This window comes from Zosterops lateralis (genome assembly GCF_965231275.1).
Source record: "Zosterops lateralis genome assembly, chromosome: 3".
NCBI classification, from domain to species: Eukaryota; Metazoa; Chordata; class Aves; order Passeriformes; family Zosteropidae; genus Zosterops; species Zosterops lateralis.
This window is the reverse complement of record NC_139764.1, coordinates 26693513-26718384: the sequence shown is the minus strand read 5'-3', so window position 1 is coordinate 26718384 and position 24872 is coordinate 26693513. Positions and strand designations below refer to the sequence as shown.

General features: G+C 38.5%; 1 protein-coding gene across 2 annotated transcripts in view; it reads right to left on the bottom strand.

The window, feature by feature from the left end:
* Positions 1-24872, bottom strand: part of ZFAND3 (zinc finger AN1-type containing 3) — a 135791-nt gene that overhangs the window by 5126 nt on the left and 105793 nt on the right. For both annotated transcript variants that reach the window (XM_083858637.1, XM_083858638.1), the window contains exon 6: positions 16338-16505. In XM_083858637.1, coding sequence (XP_083714763.1) covers positions 16338-16505 — 168 coding nt within the window. The remainder of the gene's footprint in view (positions 1-16337; positions 16506-24872) is intronic.

Genomic DNA, 24872 nt, shown 5'->3' with positions numbered 1-24872 from the left:
AGCACCTTTCTTCCTCCTCACTGCCAGTGTTGGCAGTGACGGCAGGAGAGTTCACTGCTCCTTTGCTATCCCGTCTTTAGAAGCTTCTCCCCATGAACCATTCTGACACCATCCACAGGGGCGAACAGGCATTTGACACAGGGACATGTCATGCCACATCACTTTGCTCTGTAGCTGAAAAAATGAGGTTGTCTCATTGTCTAAAGCTCCTCGAAGTTACTCAGCTTTCCAGGGAGCACGTGACTTAGAAACATGCCAATACTTTTCCCTGCAGGTGAGGAGGGCACAGCACAGCCACCACTTTCTAGTCTACAACAGAAATCAGCTTTTTTCTTCTTTGTCCCTAACATTTTTTAACAGTAGAGAAACTGCCTCAAATTTCCCACCACCAAAATGAATGTTAAATAGCAGTAAGTGGCAGTAAGATGCTATAGGAGGGGAAAGTCACACAGGTACAGGGCTCACCAGCCCTCTGTATACACCACCATCTATGGTTCATACAATATCACCTGTGCTGGGATATTTTTCCTGCCTTATGGTGCAAAGAGTAACACTCTGCCTCTTACTTGAATGCTTTACATTACTGCTGCTCCTCAAATACTCAAAAGATATTAAGCCCACAAAATTATGATATTTGAGAGATGGAAAAGGATAAAAATGAGTGAGTGAATGATTGGGAGAATTTTGTGCATCTATACACACACACACATATATATATATATATATATGAGAATATGTGTGTGAAGCAATTTAAGTTCCTGGGCTGTAAAACATCAATTGCAGGAGAGAGCAACATGTTACCTTTATATTAGAGTGATCGTTAAGAAAATAAAGAAGGAAGAAGTGTCATACATGGAATTATTTTTAAAAAGTGAAGACAAATTGATTTATCTTTGCTCTTTGTTTCAGTAGCACCAGGCTCTGAAAAGACATGCCTATTATCTGTAGCTGGCTTTGAAACCCAGTTCCAGGAACAAAGCCAAAAAAGACAAGTTTTCTGTATTGGTATGTACAATTCAGAAATATGGATGGAAACTCACAGATTGAATTGATATGTATCTCACCCCTTGTGATCACTGCCTCCACTTCAATCTCAATCTGGGTCACACCACACTCAAATGTGACAAGTATCTTTCCTGAGGTGGCAAAAATTCAAGGTCTGATTGTTAAAATTAAAATATCCCTGGACTATAGTGCCAATACTGAAAAAGCATTTCACTCAGTTCTCTCTCACAGAAAGCAGGGTCTGAAGGCTTCCCTTATTTCTTGAAATGAGATTTCAAATTGCTGAACCAATGTCCACTGCGAGTACCAGAATCATAAACACCTGACTGGGTGAGCTCAAAATTCAAGTTCATCATCTTATCTGCTATGAATGTCTAAGAAGCAGATGCAAGACACCACAAAGATACAGACTGGGCAGAAGGTGTCTCAGTCCCTTCTAAATAAAAATTGGTTTTAAATCCTGGCAGTTTTACAGATCCTTTCCAAATGTTTAACAAGTGTATGTAAAAATGCCATCTAATGTTACTGAAAAGAGATCTTGAAAATGTATACAATCTTCTGCACTGCTTCACCAAGACTCTTTGACAATTCTGTAAATCTAGTAAGGAAGTACATATGCCACATGATTTATCACTTTTGAATGTGACCTTTCAACTGCCCCATCTCTTCCCCTTCTACAAAGCCTCGTACAGACCAGCACAGCTTCATGATGCTCCTTTCACCCTGCCACCCCCAATACAATCTATCCTATGCTTTGCCTGGTCTTGATTTAATTTTTGAACACCTTTTATTTCTTTATAGAGAACCTGTTTTCACACAGGAAAATCTGTGCTGCATGCTATATTTATTCCACATGACATATTATTTATTTTTTTCTGTTCATCAAGGGGTTTTTTGTGTATTCTTGAACAAAGTTTCAGTAACTGTTCACAAAAGAATGGCAAGTGATTTTTATATTTCCCAGAGTATTGGAATAGTATGTCTAATTTTAGCAACTAAATGTTCTAAGCCTGTTATTAATATATATATATTTAAATATGTACTGCTAATTAGAACAGATAGTATCTAATGAAAGAATACCCAAGCTCATTTTAAATGTAACGAAAATAGTTCTGCATATATTGGCTGATTTATGGAAGGGGGCTTATTCTGGTTGAATTAGCAATGCAGATCTCCTGGAAGCTCCATTTCCAAAAAGAGAATTCAGATCTTCAGTTTCATTGCTACAAATGCTTAAATCACTTTAAAGACTGGAATTTGTATTTTTGTAGGTTTTATTTAAAATTTAAAGGCCTTTAAAACACTATTATTCAGCAAGTAATTGAGTGACAGTAGTTCTGAACATTTTTTCATTAGTTCAGAGTGGGCATATTGAATTAAGTTATTACTGCTGTATCCTCTCCTTGCTTCTTCTGTGGTTTGAAAATCATAATGGACATTCTGTGGTCTGCATGTGCACAAGTGCCTGGTGTCGTATCAAGGCCATCAGATTTTACAGCAGTTCCATTATTATCTTGTGTGTGCTGGGGCAGAAGGCCAATAGATGCATCTGTATTTTGATCCTTAATGCCAATCCATATTTAGTAGAGGTGAAACCTTTTCTCTTGGGAACTCTGCTTTTATGGTTACAAAGTTAGTTAGATAAATGAACTCCTGCACTGTATTTGCGGTTAAGTTCATTATGGGATGGTATATCAAATACAGGTTGTCTCCCCTAAAGGAATTTCCTGCAGAAATGCTTCTTTTAGCACCCAATAACTAAAAGGCAAAATAAATAACTTTCTACTAGTGGAAAGAGCATTGCAAAAGGGAATCCATTTGCCAACTAAAGTTCGTTTACCCAAGTCATCAACCTAAAACATGCCAGACTTCCACTGCCAGCACAGAATATTTCAATCTAGTAAATGTAATAACACATCTCACAACACTGCAGTTGTTGTTTTCTGATGTTAGAAGTAAACTATGAATCACCCATTCCTCAGGTCTCTAATGCAAACATCTTGGAAAAACATTATGTAGCGCCTCAAAACATTTGAGCTCCTCTGAGCACAACAGAAACTTCTTCACAATGCATCATAAAAAAATTCCCTTCCATTACATTGCCAGAGCAGAAATGGCAAAAGACATAAAGCAGAGCACCACCCCTGCCTTACAGAGGAGTCACTCAAAGGAAGCCCAAGACTCCACAGCAGTGACTGTGAAACTGCTTTCATCATTCCTGAGGAACCTGGTGGGAAAGGGATATTGGAGACAACAGAAAACAAAACAGGCTTCCATAATCCAGACTAGAGAGTATCACAGACCTACACCCAGTATGCTGGGTGGGGGTAATGAAAAACAATCCCCTTTTCTTCATTGCTACACTCAAGAGCCCTGGTACATTTTTGAGTTTCTGAAAGTTGAGCCATTCAAGTATCACTGCTGACATGGAAAGGCAAAGCCCTTCATTACCAAGTACCATCAATCCTCTTAATTGTTCACTCTAGACATTTATGCTTTCATTGCAGGCACCAACTGTTTTGAAGGTTTAGCCTTCTGTACTACAGTTGATACATTCAAAGAAACTCCCACTGGAAGGTAAAAGAAAGTGAAGTCAACATTACCATAAAACCCTGAGCTTCTGATACTTATCATCTTACCTGCCCACTAGGATCAGTATTCATCACATTTTCATTCCCAAGTCAACAGGCAGAAGTTCAAAACTCTCAGAACTTGCAGCTTACACCATTTCCAAATTTTATTTAAAAAACAACCTGTGTTTGTATAGAGCCCTATACAAAGCCTATTCAAAAGCAGTCCTAGTAAAGTGCATTGACTTCTTCACAAGATATTTTACTTCTCTTGCAGATTTGAAATTCTAATCAACATATGTTCCAACAGAATTTAAAAATACCTTGTGACTTAGGAGTTGACGAGGCTGCAAAAATTCTCAACCAAAGCTTAGAAGTCAACTGTATAAGGTTAGAAGTAAACTAACTTCACCAAAGCTGTATTATCTAACAAGGTATTGTGAGAGTCTAAAAGTAGATTTCTGTGCAAGAACAGATTTTAACATCTCTTTAAACAATGAACATACCTGCAGGCTATCACACATCACAGCCAAACCAGGCAGATGAGCAAGCAGAGATCAGCTCATGCTGCTGCAGCACTGTTCAGAACTGCACACCATTCACTGCAAGTGTCTAATAATCCCCCAAATAACATTCATGCATCTCCCCCATTCCTTCCAACTGGAAAGATGATTTAATGTGTTGCAAATTATACTAATAAAACTGTAAGTTAGTGTGGGAAAAATATTTTTTGGTTTGTTTTTTTTTTTTTTTTTTTTTTTTTTGAAGACATAAAATAGGTAAGAAATGAATGGAAGAGTAGAACAAAGAGCTATGAAGATGCAAAGCAAGATCCTAAAGGCTTGAGTACCTGAGAACAGCAGTATGATCCAGCTTGCTTCCCTGTGTTCTGGAGGTTGTTTAGCAGGAACACACAGTAACGGAAGGACAGGAATGTGCACTATAGTACAGCCAGGCAAAGCTTCCAGTGCGGCTCCTATGCACTGTTTGGCAATATATTCTTCTCTGCTGGCATCTTGTATCATTTTCTTTTGCACAGCTCCATTCTTGTATATACTCTAATTACTTCTCTCTCTTCTGTGGGAATGTGCTCACTATCAGCTTTCATTACACAAACTCAAGGAATTTTCAGTTTTACTGACATTTTCTATAAAACCAAACCAAATTCTACCAAGCTAAACAGTTAGGTTTTGGAAATAAGTGAACTGAACTCTTCTGTTTCTCTTTCCCGGCTTTGCAAGTTGTCATGGACTATGATTGCTAAGTACCTCAGAATAACTTGGTTGGGAATCTTGTCATTCATTTCCAAAGGGAAAGGGAAGCAAGCCACAGTATGATGAAGCTTTTTAACCAGATAGATGTATTTATTAAAACTCCTCAAAACTGAGGCAGTCCTTTCTGTCACTTCCACTCCAAACTGAGTGGATCGGGAATGTTACCCTCCAGGTGTTCAGAGTTAGAAGTCTCTAAATATCAATTCACATTGTCTTAAGCATTGCCCTCTCAAAAGGCATTTCAGTTCCATGAATCTTCACAAACAGCACAGCTGCAAAAGGTTCACAAAACTTATTTTTCTAACCATTTTCTATGATCACTGCAACTTAAGTTTTCAGTATTTTCTTTTTCATACAGATTGTTGATACTTACAACTTCCATCCTGCTCTCAGTCATTGATAATCTCAGGTGTCATGGCAGAGGCATATAGCTCTGTGATATCTCTGGTGCTACATAAGAGTGCTCATGACATCTTACAGATTCATTTTGTATTTCTACTACTGGTTTTATGCTTAAGAGAAAAGAAGGAAACAAAGAATTTTTTTCCCTTCTTCGGTTTTGCTCTCTGCCATAAAGAGGGTAAAGCAATGTGTTTGTATCTATCTGCATTAGAGACAGAAAAAACATTTGTGGAAAGGACAAGAAGTGAATGGAAGAAGTTGTATACAAAAGAGAGAGGACAAAATCTTAATACAGTAACAGTCAATGGACAGCTATGGTTAAAGATTCTACAAGAATTCTTTCCACTGCAAGGAAAAGACTGTATTTCCAAGCTTGGTCACGTATAACCTGAGTTTCAAAGTTGTTTTCTGTCTACTTTCTTTAACATCATAAGCCTGGGAAGCTGCTTTGGGGAGTACACAGGAGAAGCACTTTGGCACTGTAGAGACCCTGCAAACAAAGTACATTTTATCCCAATTCGTGCTAATTTCAAATACACTTTCCTTTTTATCTGACTGCTTGCACAGATAGATGTCAAACTGTTTTTTCCTACGTTAAATGTGCCACAGATTTTGAACAGAGAATTTGTATCACTTTAGGATGGAGCACGTGCTGACTTTTAGGGGAATTTTTTTGATCAACAATTCTTAAGGAGGTTCTACAAAAGAATTCTATTCTATTCCTTGTCTTTGGAGCTAAGAAAAATTACTCAAAGTTTCCTCCTGTTTCTTTTGAAGACATTGTATTTGGACTGGGAAAAATTAAGATATGGCACTCCTCGAGACTGAATTCTTAATTTCGCTGTAGTGAACACTAACCCTAGAGAAGTAGGGAAAATGTTAAGGAACAGAACTGAGGTTTCCAGGAAATTATTTCTGACTTTCAAAAAATCCCTAATGAATCAAAGTCATAAATACAGCACATCTACATTGTAATAGCAAGCTGCCAGTAAAAAATGTTTGCTATGGGTCACGTCTGGCTGAGTATTGCAGGTCTCAGTCAGGACTGTGTCCCAGTTCCACGATGTATCAGAAGAAGACAGAGGTAAATCATTTGATTTGGACCAGATATTTTTCATGCATTTGAGAGTAAACACTTGCACATCACAACTTCACCCACTATAAATTTTTAAGTTAAGGCCATTATCTACTGGGGACACACTATCAGTGCAATTCAGGTCCAGGATTTCTCCCACAGATACACCATGCAATCAATAGTTCTGAACTGCTTCATACCTCCGAGGTCACTGACACAGTGGTGACAATGACATCTTTAGGCTCCCCTTCTGACTTTATACACCGTCCCTGGTTTTTAGTCTCACCTTTCACCCACAGCAGTCAGGCACAAGCAGCAGCTGTGACACCACAAACTCACTCTCCAGCCACCACAACTGCTGGGCTACTGCTCTTGTGAAATCTCTGAAGAACTGGGCTCTGGTCTCAGTTCATCTGTGATAAAGGATGCAACTTCCCAGAAATTTGCATTTTAATTTGTCATGTAATTGATTGATATAACTGGAAGAAACATTTTTCACCAAAGGCTTGTGCAATTATTGAACCACAAAGGCAGGGAAAAAACCCTCAACAGCCAACCAAAACTGGTTAAACTTTAATTTAATGAGAGAATTTTTAGAGAAACCATTTTGCTCCCAAGAACTTAAAGCATCAAGTGAGGTATCAGATAGTGAACATCAACAATCAACTTATTTTAAGGAGAGGAAAAGCAAGGTTCAAAATTAAAAGTTTAGACTTTAGGTAGGTGAAAAGTTTCCTTATTTAAATAACTGTGTGATTTTGCAATGATGTATTCAAGAGGAATTAGTATCAGTGCTACACTTGTAAAAGGAATATTCATTGCCACGTTCACACGACCAAGACACACTGAAATAATACTGCACCTGCCAAATCATTCCCAGTTCCACAAGGTTATATCCTGTAGTATGTGGGAAAATGAATCCAAATAACAGAATGTACAGTAAAAAAGCAGAATTATGCCAAAAAGGCCTCCTAGTGTCCAAAGTAGCTAATGAAGTACAGGTAACTCATACTAACAGGCTACACTATTGCAAATGTTAGTACTGCAATAAAATTAGATCTTCCATGGGTTATATCAGCTTATCAAGAGGCATAAGTTTCCTACTCAACAGATTTAGATTTGAGCAGTGTAGACTCTATAGATTTGAGTGGTGTGAAACCTTAATTAAACTGTCCTGAGAAACGGCAGGTGGATGACAGAGCTCTCCTAAGGTCAGAGCAGGGACTTGTGCAGTATTTAACACTTTACAAAGAGCTGCATGAGCATTAATACTTCTAGAATTCTTTACACCAAGCCCACCTGAGCTAATACACTTCTCCCAGAAGCTGAGAATTTAATTAAAAGCTGAAGTGTACCCAGAAAGTTAATTAAAATAGCAAGCAATACCTAGTGATTCAATAATGTATGTGTGTAATTTTGTTTAGCCCAATGAAAATGCAGGAGAGATAAGGCTGCTAATAAAGAACTGGAATGAATAATAAAAGGGCCTGTACTAATATCCAGTATGTGCTGCACTAATTCTAACAGTTCTCCTGGATCCTGCATGTATTTTGACTTCATCACTTGCTGAATATGATTCCAGGTTTGACCTTCGGTGTATTATTTCCTGAATTGTATGATTTATGCCCTGGGTTTCAGTAGCTTCCTAGAGGTTGCACCATAGTGATCCACAGTCTGGCAGCACAGCTAGGCTCGCTGACCAAACGGGAGTGAAGCACTTCTACTTCTTTTAAACCTAAATAAAATGTGTTTTATGTCTTCATTCCCACTTTACACCTTATGTCCAGGGTCTCTTAGATTACACCTGCTCCATGAAAGTCTTCTGTTACTGTAGCCTCTTGCAATCTATGTCAAGAGTAATTCTAATTACAGGAAAACAGAGTTCCATTCAGAAGCCCCATTTATACCACAAAGGAAAACAAATGCTTAGAGCAATGTAAACTTCCAGGGTTTTTTTGCTTTTGTTGTAGACTTACAAAACATTCCTGGCTCCTGCTTGTTCAGAATATGGCAGGACCCCTATATATTAAGATTGTGCCTATAACTTGCAAAACTTCCAGCAACTCAGGAATGTTTAACAGCTCTGAACACCTCTGTGAACATTTGCGTTTCAATACATGTAAAGATACAGTAAATAAACTTTAAAAAACTTACTGAATACTTGTTAGTGATTATAATATCCATTGATACAGTTTTTCTTGAAACTTTCTCCAAGGCCAGTAATACTTAATACTAAAAGGCCCTGACACAGACTAATACTATTCTTTCTACTTTTGAGGAAACTGATGCACACTGATCTTAATGCCATTTCCTTAGGACATCAATTTCCTTAGAACATCCACATCAAGTAGTCTCAAGCCTCAGTACCTACTGTTAACACCTTCTTATAAATGAATTATGTAATTTAGGGCCACAGGTGGTATTTTCTTCTAAGATAAGATTTTATTTATTTAGTTTGGAGGGGCAAAAAACTCTAGCTCCTAGAAAGAACCCTGACTTTTCAAGCAAATTTAGACAATTCCTTTCAATATCCTTTTTCTCCGCCCAGTTCTGATGCAGCAGCTGTGACTATGTTCTTTCCCCACTTCTTCTTGTGAATAATTTAGATTTTCATCAGAAAAATTCACACTCCTCCCTACCTAAGCTTTACCTAGTGGTCAGTTAACTAGATGGTAATGTTCCTTCAGGATTTGTCAGATTATTGTGTCATATTTTTGGGCCTTCTGTGTCTACTTCAAATATCAAACAGTACTAGAATTCTGTGTACAGCTATTGGTTAACATATGGACAAACATGTTTGAATCACTTTCAGGAGGACTTATCTGTCCTTTTGTCATAAAAAAAAAATTACTCAGAGACTGAGCAAATACTCCCCTAAAGGTACTGGAAGAGATATAAGGTGGTCTCAGATAGATTTTTATGTTCAAGTTCACTAAGCCATGGGTCTCTTGTGCATACAAAACAATTAAAAACTGCATCATCTTTCACTTTATGGATATACTTCATTCTTCTGTAACCACAATACAGGTATGTAGGGAAGAAGAGACACAATGTGGCACATCTACAAAACACTGATTTTTTTTCCCAGTACTGCGGTTTCCATTTGAAAACCCCCAGAAGATTATATACTGAAGGACTTACCAAATCAGTAATGTCAAAATAAACCCTTTGTTTTTTTTTTTAGAAGGAACACCCTAATTTGTTTTACTTAAGGAGAACTTGGGGACTTAAGAGCAGCCCATTACAATTACATGCACTGATTGGGACTACAGGAAGGTAAGGACACATTACTAAATCAACATTGCAAAACTTTGGTAGCACAATGGAAGAAACCGAAATCAGCACATCCTGTAAGAAACCCACATTAATTGAACAAGCTGGAGAAATATACTGGGGCCTCTTCAAACAGTATTTCATAATTCTTAATTATAAGGAGCATGAACTCCATTAACACCTTTAAAGCTGTGGACAGCTTTTCTGAAACCTAGACACGAAAGCATTTTTCTGGGTCCTACACTTGGAATCTGTGATGCACCAATTAATCAACTACTTTTTAATTTCCAGTACTTTCAGAATACGTATTAGTTAGAAAGACCAACATTAGCTAATAGCTCCTATTCCCCATCAATTAAATTGGAGTCTTGGAATAATACCTTCATAAAATACAACAACCGCCTCCCCGCACCCCGAGTTCAAACTTCAATAGACTTTGTGGGGTTTGGGGTATTTTTTAAATACTTTCAGCAACATAAGGTAAGATGCTGGACATTCCTGAAATGGCTGAAGCAAAAGAACTATTCTGGAAGCAACTCCCTTAGGAGAAGAGCCAACACAAGACAGCTGAATGTGGTACATCTTACAGGCTGACAGTAAGACTTGCCAGAACTGTAGTACATAACCAGTCACTAATAAGATTTATTTTAATACTTCTTACAGAATTGGCTGACTCATACTCTCCAGAAGCACTGTGCATATTTCATCTTAATCAATGGAAGTACATCTGTTATACCAAGACATAATCATGCCCTGAAACCATTTTGGTTTGTACCAGATAAACCTTAGCCATCTAGAAAGTGAATTTACCAGCACCATTACAAATTCTCCTCCACAGAAAAAGGTTCCATGAAAATGGAACCATGATTTAATATTTTACCAAGTTTTAAGAGAAATATTCATTACAATACATGTTTGACAACTTCGTATAAAGATGGAGCAGCTTATCTATTCAAATCTGTTTCTTTTTTCTTTCTGAAGATTATTTCTAAATTAACTGAGTAAATCAAATCACTCCAAATTTATTTTGGCACAATCCAAACAAGTGCTTCATCTCCTGTGTTTACAGACCAGTGGTTCTGTTATCAAAGTTAAGAATCTGCAGCTGCTTTTCTTCCACTTTTTTGATTACTCAATGACAGTGAGACTTGCTGTGATTTTATCTGCAAAATAGGTACAGTCTCTGCTGTGTGGATGCATTTTGTTTCTGCTGGTGCTTGATAGGAGTCTGTTTTTCTCTCCCTCCTATCCCTGTGCTTGGACCAAAACAAAATAAACCAACAGTAACACCAAGAAAAGAATTTAAGTAGATTCAGATATTAGAGATCTATACAGAACTAAACTAGAAATAGGGATGTGGAAAAATAAGCACTAGGAAGGAAATTTATGCCGTTCTAAAGGAGCAGTCTGTGGTGGGCCATGTGCTCCACACCCCCAGTTCCAGGTGCCCAGCACCCCGAGGTGGCTCTCTGGCCGACTGGCCAAGTTTGACTCGTTTCCTGGCTCACTCTTAACTGCTGCAGAGGTCACTTGGCATTCTTTCCGATCAAAAACAGACAAACATCAGTACTTGCCAACATCTCATAAATTAAAATTGCAAACCACCACATTCTGCCTTCACCTCTGCTTGAGGTTAGTGCTCAGAGCAGCCTCCCCCAAGAGCAGCAGGGAGCACACAGCTGTTAGGCCAGATGCATTCCAGGAAACTGTAGCTTCTTACAACATAACCTAGGTCAGTAAAATTCCAAGAAAAGCTTTCTTGTCCAGACAGGCAAGAAATATGGCTAGCAATTGTTTGACCAGAATGCAACATGACTGAACAAATATTTATTTTTTAAGTGTGATCAAGCTGGAAGGTTTCAACACCTTCCTATTCTCTTAAGTATCTCCTCTGGCCCAAGAACATGAAAAACATTATTATTCCTATCTGAGAAGCACACAAACAAATGGCATTGCCACTGGAAACTAAAGCCTGGCTTGCTTTGCAGGGCCCATTATCTCTGCCTTCCCACTGACTACCAAGAGACAGCTGGAGTCTGAGGCACAGACACACCCATAAGGATGTGGCCTACAAACACCAAACCCTTCTGACACAAAAGCTGCTGCAGAGCTGGCACACAACACTAATTTTTCTTTAACTGCTGACTAGAAGTGGATCTAACTGACAAATGTAAAATTCCTTTACTGATTATCTAGAATATCATCATGTTTCTCATGCAATTCCAATAACGAGGTCACTGCAGACTTCTGCATGTTGGCTTTACAGAAATAGTGGTACCAGAACTGCTTTTTACTGTAAAATTGTAAGCCTCTTACTTTCTGTGCAAATAATTTCTATAGATTAAAAGTTTACAGCTCAGTGTCTTTCTTAGAACTGTATACAACTTTATTTAGTAGCAATATACATCTAGTCAAGGAATTAAAAACCAGGCTTAGAAATTTACAGTGTGATTTGCAACTAATCAACCTGCCCTTTTTACAATACATTTCCAGAACTCAGTGTTTCCTAGCTACTTCCACTCACACATTCCCTGCCTCTAGTTTTGAAGCAACTCTCTGGTAACCACCCAGTTATGACACCACTGAGACAACAACTTCCTTTTCAGATCCAGGATCACAGGCAGTCAGTTGATTTCAGACTGCTTGCAGAAATGCTGCAACAGAGTGTAACTTTAAGAATATGATTCCTGCAGTTCTTTGATGATAAAACTGACTCCTATATCTAATAGTCATTATCCATTGTGAGACACTAAACTACTGGAAGGTCCATCCAGCCAAAACTAGAGAACGCTGCTGTCTGTAGGACTTGTCCACTCTTACTGTCAGCTACAAACAGTGCGCAGGAAGCTCATTTTGTTTTAGTGGTGTTGATATAAAGGTTACCCTGTCAGAAGCTCAAAATGAGAATTCATTTTAAATTTTCTCTCACTGGAGCTTGCAAAGTGCATCAGCAATTAACAATTCCTATCACTTCTCCCAGTTTGCTGTGTGAAAAGGCTCAGAACTCGTCTTACAAATTGCTCTTTTGAAGATCAAAGAGAAGCTGAATTTGTCTTGTGTGTGCTCTGGATGAGTTTGTAATTTACTGGAACTTTCAGAGGAGGCTTGGCAGCACACTCGTTTGACAGCCCCAGGGCACAGGATTCAGGGGAGCTCTGTGACTCTTCCCTTCTGAGTTCCTTCCTTAGCTTTAATTGGCACCTCATTAGAAATTAATGAAAATGACATCCTCTGTTCTTCCTGCTCCGGGCGTAGAACGCTACAAAAAGGCCCATCACAATTCATAACATATTCGATTTATACAGCAATAGCTCTTAAGCATTATTTATGAGATGTGAATTTCTTGTCAGCAGTTAATAACTTGAACAGAGCGGAAGAAGAATGAAAAAGATCTTGAGAATATGTGTGTATGAAAACAAACAAATCTTTCTACATCTGAAAAATGTTGTGTTTGAATTGCTGGAACTCCTTTCTCAGTAGTGAATTGTTGTTCTTCACAGCAAAGCCCTGCAGCACTGTCAAATCTGTCTAAAATTTCATGTAGTGTCAAGGGAACGAGCTCAGCAGCATCACCTCTCTCTGGACAGGGCTTACAGGAGACAGGAGAGCGAATACAGCAGCCTCCCAATGATCTCTGAGCCCGTGTAAAGCACCAGTCACTCTCTCTGTCTCCTTGCCAAAAAGCTGTGCCTTGTTGGACAAGTCCCAGTTAACTGGATCAGTATTTGCAGATATGTCCACATTAATATAAAAAATTGTTCAGTATGTATATATTTTCCTTTCTACTATGTCGCACTAAAAATCTCACTAGAGGACTCACCAGGACAAATAATCAAAAAGGAAGATGATTTCCAGTACTTTTAACATTAGGACAAGAAGATGTGCAACGGCAAACAATTAAATTGTTGGTCTGTGGAGTTTATTTGGATTTTAACAAGACTGTTTTAGACACAGCTTTGGATCAACACTTTTATGCTTTAAATCCTTTTTCCTTACATCCAGGCAAACCCACACATTTGTCATTCTGAAGATGGTGTCTGCCTTTTTATTGATCCTGATATCAGATCTTTTCTTAATGTTTAAAACTGGGAGGGGCTTCCTCCTTTTTTCCCATTGCTTCAGTTCAGGATTAAGATGCCAAGAATTTAACAGCAGTGGTTCAAAGCCCAGTTCAAACTATGTTCTATGCTGACCATTAGTTTTGAAGAGTGTACGTGCTTATTTTACACCAGTGGATTCTATCCCATCAGCTCCACCTGACCACACATCATTACCTGTGCTTCACATTAGGACAGAAAAGGATAACCCAGTCATGTGTGGATTTAGGAAATATTTTAAACAAATGAAAATTTGACAGATTTGTTCTACTGCATTTCCATCACCTCCTCCCAGGGTTTTTGAATGGGCTTGTCATTTGTGACCTAAAGCAACCTAATTTTACAGACAGCAGCACAAGTTAGCAAGATTGGTTTCTCAGGCAGCATTTTTGAAACTGACCAGAGGCACATGCTGCTGACTGGTGAAGCAGTTTGGGTGATGTGAAGCTGAGGTGTCCTATGTTGCCCAGTGGTAGCATTTTGCTTCTTATTAATTTGACTATGAAATGTAAGTGACAGAGGGTATATGCTCACATTCACATCACATCAGAGCACAGATAACACACCCTTACTGCACACAGTATTAATGAAACATTTTAACTGCACAGAAACCAAAGATCCCCACTCTTTTCAGCCCTGTTGTACACATGGAAATAGACTCCAGCCTTCTATTTTCTCATTAAAAGTATGGAATAGAAATGTTTATAATAGAAACTATAAACTATATAGGATGTAATACAGGAATGCAAATTTTCATCTCCTCACTTATTGCTGAGGAATTCAGAATTTTTTTCATATTCATGTTTTATTAACACATGTTATGAACTTTAACAGAAATACCTCCATAAAGCTATATATATCCAGTAGAAGAAAATTAAAGAATGATTCCTACAACATTTATATTGCAACAGTATTGCATTATGGAACCACATTATGAAAACTTGAGAGGAACCAATCAAATATATCTTTAATCCAGTTTACAGAAAAAAAAAAAAGGCAAGTCTTATGTTATAATTTTAAAAGCATTACTAATCAATAAAAGGGCTTTTTAAAAGTTGCTTTCAACTTAATTGCTCTCACATAGCTCCAATATTGCAGAATGCAGGAAAGAAACATTAATGATGTTACACAGTGGTTAAGCAATCACTTATCCAATCCACCTCAAAATTCAAACTTTCTTGCTCCCAGTATTAGGGACCATTCTGCTATTTCAGTCAGGTACCCGTGAGCCACCTGAGTTGTTGTATACATGACAACAGCAGACCAAGAGCAGAAATTCCTGCCTCTACCATGCTGAGCAGAAAGAGCCATACCAAAATGTGTCATTGATAGCCCTGAATTCCTTCAGTTTGATAAAAATGTTACCAGACACTTCAAAGTATCCTGACACGTTATTTCCATAACAAGAATTTCCACATTACAGCTTTTGATTTCATGTTTGGTGGCTTCACAGATAATGTATGTTAGTTCTGTGCCAGTGCTCCAGTAGTGAAACAAAGCCTATCTCATGTCCAAAAGAGCCCAACACAACAGTAATCTCTACAGCCTGAAGACAGACAGATGCTGAAGAAAACAAAGCATAAGAAAATCTTTGCAGCTTTTATTGCCTTTCTTCACTTGGCATTTGGTATTCAGTATAGGATTAACTGCCTTTGTAACTACTTTAGCCCACCCTTCCCTTCCACACTGCTGCTCAGAAGGACATGCCTTCTCTCCTGAAAATGGCTTTAACACAGGATTTTGTATTTCACAGGTGCAATGTGAATCACACCTATCATCTGTGCAGATCCTTTGGAAATTATTCCCTGTGTAAGACACAATGGAGTAACTGAAACAAACTTCTCCAAATGTACCAATACAAGCATTGTCAGAGAGTTCAATGCAACCTTCAACACATGATTATATGAAAAAATAATTAGCAGGTAAAACTACCACATGCATTATCACTGGGTCTAATAAGCACATTTAAACCAGTTAAGAATGCAATTGTTCCATGAAGGAGAGAGCATCTCCTTTGGAATCTAGTCACATTAATTATTGTTTCAGAAAGATTATTTGCATTTAATATGAAGCCCGAAATTAGCTGTCTGCATGGGCTTATCGTCCTCAATTCAACTATCTGAACAGTGTCATCAACTTTGGAAAAGCCAATTTAGATGATTTTAAGTGTACGATTTTAAATCTTTCCCCCCAAACTAAGTGTGAGAATAAAAATATTTTCAGTTAGAGGGGGTTTTTTGATTTAAGTTTTTAATATTAATGTAATTATAACATGCAGAAACAGATAGTGACCTATGTTCCTTTACATCCTATAGAAACCTTCTTTGCATATTTATTGATGTGCTTTGTGCTTCTTCTCCTGTCAAGTGGGTATGATGCCCTTCCTGCCTTACAGGGACTTCTGAAGTTAAATTCATTAATTTCTGGCATCTCTTGAGACAAGGCAGTACATCAAGGCCGAAGTTTTAAAGGGGAAATTAGACAGGAACTAATTATAACTTTTTGCAGTGGAAGCTGTAGCTTCTGTTTAAAGCACATATTGAAGGTGAAAAACACGAGTGTTGTCTGTATTTCCACGTGTGACACAGATGTGAGCACGGCTGCATTTGGAAGGTGGATGCTACTGACACACAGTACTCACCACAGCGACATGATCCCAGCTCCTGCTGGACTAGTTCCAGTTTTGTTTGGCACTGGAAGCATCGACGTCTACTCTTCTGTTTGGATCTGGTTTCTTCAGGCCTGTCATTACTGTCATCCAGTAGCCGTGGCCGTTTCACAGGAGAAGCCTCACTTTCCGACTGTGAATCTGTTGTATTCACAACAAATATTTTAGGAAAAATATTAGAATTTCCTTGCTGAGGCATCGCTTTAGGCAGACTGAAGGTATATTGCCTTAAGCTGGGGTCACCACCAAGCACTGTGATACCTCCCATTCTACTGCATATGCATGTTTTCTTACCAACCAAAATCAGCATCAAGTAAAGGACATATTATCTTTGTTGCCTCTAAGAACCCCTCCTGCTGTCAATACTGAATATAAAATGAACTGATTAGCTTCCTTGCAGCCTCGGCTGGGTCATACAGAGATACATGTAGAGCATACACCATCCTAAACAATTGCAGGCTTCATCTGTCATCTCATTTATTTTCTCCTGTGCGCCGCCTTTGGTGTCCCCACGCAAACTGACTGAAGTGATGAAAAACAACTGAGCACAGGTTTGACCTATTTCCTCCCTGGGCAGGAGGGAGATTTTTCAAGCACAGCTTGTAAATTGTATCTCTTATGACTGAAGGCGGTACATGAAAGCACCATACCATGCTTGCCTCTCTTTCCACATGGATAACAATTTAAATGTAAATTAGTATACACCAACAATACAACCCTAAACAAAATAAGCATGATCTGTACACACATTCTATAAATTCCAAATGCTCAGCCATTTCTAAAGTATTAGTCAGAATACTATTTGCATTAATAACTTCATAAATTTCAGCTTGTAAGAAAACGGTGTGTGGAAAGCCTTCAGAAGTTAAAGTTTACAACAGTCTTACTTCAGGTAGCATAGTGCCTTTTTTCCAGTCTTTTTTTTTTTACAATGGAGAGAGTATTGAAAAGGGTTCTAGAGTAGCACATGGAAGGCACATTACTGACCGAACCGTGAGATGCCCAAGCCTTGTTTTTGCAGCATGTCAGAGACATGACATTTCAGTGGACTGACAGCTCTGCAATCCAAGTCAGGCCAGGAAAGACATTTTCCCTTCTCAGATCTGAGCACGGCAGAATCAATGCTGTATTTCTTTGTAATAAGAGCTGCAAACAAATGTAATCCCAACTGTACTAAAAATTAAATTGTTTGTTGTAGTGCTGCAAGGAGCTGCTGAAAGACATTACTGTAATCAGTCATTATTCTACTGCATGATGGTGAACAAGGTAAAAAAAGCCCATTAGCTGAGTTAAATCCCTTTTGAACCAACATTAATCCAACAAATAACAGGCTAAATCTATCTTTTTGGCAGGATGGTAACCTATTGAACATGTCTGTACCATTATTCTAAGATTCCATTGCTTATGTCTGCTTTGTGCTGTCCTGGATTAGGCAGGAAAAGGTAACTGCCATGGACAGAACACTGTCCATAACCTTGTTATGTAGCTATCTTACCTGAGCCACTGCTTATCAACATCATGACTTTCCTTGAGTAAACACCTAAAGGAGTCAGACTTGGAATACTTGGTAGCTTCTCCCTTTGGGGACGCTCTGTTAAGTCCTGGCTCCTCACATGCAACACAGACTAATTCACATTTCTTACCTGTGTTTCAGTCCTTGTGTCACAGTATTTTTCCAGCTGTTGTACACTGTTACAGCCATCACAAATATACACCTTGCCTCACTGGGGCCTACTTTATTTCTGTCATACCACTCTCAAGATATGCTGAAAATGTGTCTGGCTTTACAAAAAGTATAAAGCCTCTGTATCTCACATTTCATAGAAGAGCGAATTGCTTTTTGCACTGCATACAGGTGATAAGTTTTTATTAAGCTGCAATGATTTTATCTGATGTGTGCCTCAAGACAGCTACCTTTTTGATCAGTGTCACAGATTACAATTTACACCCTACAAAATACATATATTAGGCCTAAACTAACATCCAGTACATAACGTACTTCACCTCTGCACGCTTGGCTGTGCAGGAGCCCTTGGCAAGGAAAGAAAGAAGTGAATAATGCATTAATACAGCTATGGAACAACTGGGCCTGTCTTAAATCTCTGGAGAAAACAGTCCAAGGGAAAGATCCTCTGAACAGACTGTCTGACTACCTGAACAGAGATCCCAGAACAGAACTCACACTCCAAGGCCAACAGTCCTGTTCCATGAACACTTGTTTTCAGAGTGCCCGGAACACCAGGCTGGCCTTGAGTGTTAAGGACACTCCCTCCAACAGGCAGATTCTGTTCTGTGACCTGGCTCAGTGTTCAGTAAAACCTGCTCCAGCCCACCTTGCTGCCCCAGATGGAGTTCTACATCATTTGCAGTTTATTCACTACTCAAAGAAACAGGTACATTGCCATTATGGAACAGCTGCCTCCCACACATCTTGGCTCCTGGAAATACAAGCTATTCTGGTAGCTCTCAGAAGCCAGTTTGGTATTCTGAATTATGCTGATGGAAACCATAGTGGTTTGCTGATCCTCAATTCCAAATAAGGGATTCATGGTGTGAGTCAAGCAGTGTCTAGTAAGTTAATGAAACCATATGCCTTAAGAGAAAAATAGCTATGTCAAGTCAAGCCAGTAGTCCTACAAATGGAAATACTTAACACACTTTCTGTTAATCGGTAATGACTAACTGAATAGTAACATGAGTTGGTCATTATCATAGAAATTATAGATATCTCGTTTTTTACAATGTGTTTCAGAAATAATCAGTTTCTGCCATAAACTAAAACATTTAGCACTGGGGTAAACTCAGCCTGGCTCTCAGGGACAGCACCATCTCTCTGATCACTGATTGCCCAGGGCCTTGAACACAGGAGTCCAAGCTAATACAAACCAGCCCCACGGCACACACACTTCCCTCTCCCCATGGGCAAGAACAGCGAGCAAGGAGAAAGCACAGAGCAGAGATTAGACCTTTTAGAGTCAGTTCTGTGTGCATTTCCTCCAGATCATGTTACTTTTCATGATACTGATACGTGCAATACAGGACACAAAATACATCTTCCAGCACCTGGAATCTTGCAACCTGAAAGTGCAAAGATCTGACAGCAAAACAGAATTGTCATACATAGCTTTACTACCTGGAGTGCAACTGAAAAAAACCCCCTAGGAATACAGGCTGAAGTGCTGCAACTAGAATCAAGAGCAAATTCCCAGTATGAACCTTTAAACAACAAAAAAAAGGCTAAGAGAAGAGGATTCTTTCAGCCAGTGACTCACAGTGGCTTTTCTCAAAAGGTTGGTTTGTTCAACAATTACTTCTTCCTTTGTTTCTAAGAAACATTTTCCATGCTCAACTTGCACTTTAGCATTGCACCCAAACCAACAAATACCCAGCCCGAGAGAAAAACCAAAAATGTTCTTTTACTCACAGATGTCAAAAATCATAAAACTTCTAAAAATGAACAATAAGGATGAGAAATCCCCAAAATTTCAGGGAGAAACTGCTTAGCAAAGTAACTGCCATTGACACACTCCCACTGCAATTTTAATTCCGAGTTAAGAAACAAGGATTCTTCTAACTGATATCTGATGGTGGAGATTCTGCTAATAGTGTATCAAACTCCCATTTGAAATGAGAGAACAAAGAAGTTCAGTCAGGCAAGGCTGAAACTGGAGGCTCGTCTGGAATCAACAAACAGAGCAGTGTTCTTAAAACTATTATGTCATGGACAGAGACTCACATTTATTTCTCACTGTCACTGTTCTAATCTTCATTACTCATGTTCTCCCCTCAAAATTTTTCAAAAAAGTCGCACCTGAGCTGAATTCCAGTCCCTTGCTCTCCAGCCTTGGAGGACTCTGGAGGCTGCATGCAGAAGGCTTCAGTTACAACCACGATGTCTCCTCCATGGCATTTCAGGGGAGAGTGGGATGCTCTAGGCCAACAGAGATGTGGGCTAACAAAACTTTACAGGGGAGGAGGAAGGTTGGGAGACATGGGGAAATAGTAAGAAAAAGAGCATCTCTGCTGCTGCCTTCTTCAAGAAGATGAATCTGTTTAATCTCTGGTTTCATGACAGCTTTTGAGGCACTCAGTCAGGTTTTTTTTCTTATCATAAAGAACCCATCACACAGACTGGCATTTATGATCTCAGCTGTCTGTGCAAACACCAGAACAAGCAGTCTTTAATGAACCCTCAAACATTACTGCCATCTCCCCTGAAACTATTTTAGAAGCAGCTTAAGCTGTTAAAACCTCTCTCCATGAAGAAACTTGCACAGTCACAGACAATAACTATGTAACATGGATTAACTAAAATTTGAGCAATAGCTTGCTGCCAATTTCTAGTTGTTGTTTGTTTTAGGTTTTTTTTATTATTCATTATTCTGTTCTTATATGAGGGATTACTTAACTGCCTGGCATGTTGATTATGCATTAAAAATTTCATCTAGAGAAAACTGCCTCTATACAAATCTTCCCTATCACATTTACCAGAATCATCATTTAAAATAATCTCTCTAGTTCAAATGAATCTAAAATTAACATAGTTGTTCCAAAGCCCTTTTGCTTGTTGACTGTTAATGAAGAAACAGAAACTCAAGATTAACATCTCATAAGCCGAGTCTGACAGCTGTGACTGCCTCAGTCCCTCCCTGTTGCTGAACAGTGCTGTGGAAAATGTTATCCTGAAACTCTGATATTTCATTGAAATGAACATCCTATCTTGTCTTCTCACACAATTGTGACTGCATCTCAAGGCTGTGCACCTCTTCAGAAGCACTCACACTCATAAGAAATGTATTTCTTTTGTGAATTCACCTCAGTGGTTTTTTTTAAAGACTACAGATAGATGTCTCAAAAATATCTTACATAAATCCTTTGGTAATATTTAACCACACAATCTCTTTTCTAGTATCATTGCAGGGCCCTTAGCATCATTATTTCAGAGATTTAGGCATTTTTTCCCCTCCATAGAGTTTAAAAGCAACTGCACTAAAACTCAATGTCCCTAAACAACGTGGAATCGAGAGACCACATGGGAACAGTCTCTATAGAACTCACATCCTGTCAGTTGCTTCTTTGCCTCAGGAGGCTCTCCATGAAATCACACTAGAGACTATAAATAACACCCATAAGTTGCATTACGTAAGTTACTATTTCTCATCCATCACCACAACCATGCAACAGTAGTTGTTTCCAGCTCTAATGAGTAAAAACAACCAATAAAATATCCCGACAACTTTCAGCCTAGCTGTTGGAAACACATAAATGGAGGAATTGCTGCAAGATGTTCCAAATGTGAAACATTACTGATGTGCTTCAAACTCTTGACAGAAAAATTCTCTTTCCCCCTTTGCAATAGAGCTAAGAAAATGGATTCCATTACAGACCTGAAGTGTTGGATTAATTAAAAAACACCCAAAACCCAACCAAACAATCAAAAATAAAAATGGAAAAACAAAAAAGGAACTTAGCACGTATACTGCTTTGGGTGTAAGTGGTATTTCTGTGTTCAACAACAGCATGTCTTCATTTCTCCAAAATAAGAGCTGGCACACGACATGTTGCTTGAAAAAGAGGATATACATATACATGTATGTATGTATGTATGTATGTATGTGACTGAATAAGTATTAATTACTATGATTTCAGGAAAACAGACAAGTGTGGAGGCATAACCATACACACAGTCTGGGTAACATTCCACTTGCACATAAGAAAATGCTTTCTTACTGTGGGGGAGAGCTGACACTGGCACAAGTTGCCCAGGTGGGTTTGTGGAAGCTCCATACTTGAAGGTACTCAAAACCTGACTGGACAGAAGCCCCAGCTTGCTCTGGGTGACTCTGCTCTGTATAGGGAGTGTGGATCAGTCTCCTGAGCTCTCTCCCATCCTCGGCCTTTCTTACTTCTAAGATTCATGGATAGAAAAATAAACTTTAAAATTATATACTAATTCCTTTCCCCCACTCACATTTTTTGTTCTCCTCTAAACCTGCATTGTCAGTATTATCACTTGGAAAAAGGAGGTGAACTATACTGCAGTGTAACTTAATGAAGGTGTTAACTACCATCTCTAATGAAACAGAAGAGACTAATCTAATGCACGTTGAAAATGTACGACAAATAGTGAACTACACAGGGTTCTGCATGCATTTTAGCTAAGCTAAACTGGGAAAAGTGTGAAAATGGCTATTTATCCTTTCCTGTGAATAAAATTCATAATTGTTAAATTATGTGAAAAGCTAATTAGTTTTCATCTCGTATTTAGGCTCCTATACTACATCTGTTTTATTTTTAAGCTTTTGCATTACTTTCCCCATACTCTCTGATGTTAGCATGTCTTTAGTTAATAGAAATGTTAATTTATTTCTCAAACATTTTTACTTATATATACCAGATTGCTTCAAACAAGCAGATATTTAAATGCATTCAGGCACCTGTACCGTACAGTTCCTTTGATGGATTAACTTTGGGCATTCCAATTAGTTAGAACATTTCCTAAGGCAATGGTCACCTCCACTGCTGCCGGCTGGCAGAAGGATTTTGTTTGTTTAGAAAACTACGTGAGTGGGGTTCCTTTCCTGAATTACACCCATGGGAGAAGTCTGCAAACTTCCAGAGCCACAAGAGATGAGCTTGTGAAGAGAGAACAGGTTGGACACTCCTGGCCTGCTGTTCCTCTCATGCTCCAAGGGCAAACACCTGAAGAACGTGTCTAAAAACAGCTGCTGACAGCAACATCACACACACAGTAACTGCTGGTGTGTACAGGCATGAGGTTGAATTCCCTTTGCCTCGATTACTGGGGGCAATTGATGCAGGGTAGAAGCTTGATACTATTCTAAGGATGCTAAGGGAAGTTGGTTCAGGTTCTTGGTGGGGGTTTTTGTAATGGCTCACAAGCATCACCTCATCTTCATATATTCAGACTATTATACAGAAGGAACCTTGAAAAGGCCAGAAGAGAAAAAGGGCCACAATGCTAAACTCAAAAAAAATTACAAAAAAAAAAATTTATTATGTCAATTTGAACTTTTTTTTCTCATTATTAAATTATGTACTTTAATAGTACAGGGTTAGGGCTGGGAGAGGGACAAAGACCAGCTCTGGTGACACTCGAAACTGGAGAACAAATGACATCCTATATGGCCTGAATAATCAGAACATGATTATTAAGTGAAGGGATAATGCACATATACAAATAGCTAAATGGAAGAACAAGACAAGTACAAAGAAAAAAGCCATAACAGTAATACACATGATGAAAAACCTATGAAGACAAATCTTGAACATCCTGGCCATTCCGCAGCACCTGAAGAGTGCTTACTAGTACTCAAATATGCATATTTACATATCTGAATATGTATGTAGAAATACACACAAATACGCTCAAACTGGTTCTGATAAAATAGGAAATTTAACAGCATTCAGCAATATCACAGTTTTGGTTTTGCTGACTTTAATGAGAACCTTCTTATGCTTTGTGAAATTCTCTAAAATATGATTAGCAAGAATAGATAATGCTATAAATATTTCATACTTGCTAGTCAGCTCCAGTGTGCATAAATAAGCAGTACTGCTCTGCTTCCAAATCCTAGTGGTATACTCCAGCTATGTCCTCATCAATCAGATGGTATACAGTATTCAGGAAGGTAATTCTTCAAACTAATAGCCTAAAACCAGTTCTATATAGAAAATATTTGCTCTGTTATTTTTCACTCATACACAGAGTTTTCCTTAGTCGACCCTTCCCCCACTGGTATAATGAGGGTTTTCCAAGGCTAACAGAGATATTCAGAAGAGGAATTGTAAAGAACTCTTGCCTGCTAGCAGTGGAAAAAAATGCTTAGCAATATTTATCTTTCAAAAAACTGATTTGTCTTTTAACTGCAGAACTTCAGTGATGTCATTAGTAACAGAAATCTTGCCATGAGAGACTATAGTTCCAAGGATAGCACCTGATTAATGCCAAGGGAAAAACCCTAAAAGCTCTTGTATTTTGATAAAAAATTTCCTGAATGCATTGTGAGAACGTTCTGAAATGTACAGCTAATTCATCTTCAAAGTACACTTAAGTTTTAATTCTGTTACTTTAAATAAAGCTTAACGATCAGGTTATATTTTGACTGTGTTTCTTTTTCTAGTAATTTTTTTGGTGGGGGAAACAACCAGCCCTGGCACAGGACACAATTCCTGTATATCTGATTGGTGTCTACAGTCCATCAGAAGTTGGGATGGTTTACCAGGCAGTTCTTACTGTTGGGAGATATTTGGGAAGCTTCTACACTAACCTGAACCAAAGACCAAGGGAGAAGAAAAACAGATCAGTGAAACTTGGAGGATGCAACAGTACATGCACTGTCTTGTAGCTTACATTCAGCTCTTTGTCAATCCTCTTTTCCTCCAAGATGTTGCTCTCATTAGTCATTAGTTATTCCTCAAAGTTCATGTTACAGAAATAATTTGGAACAGAAACAGGAAAAAGACATCACTTGTATGTTCATGGAA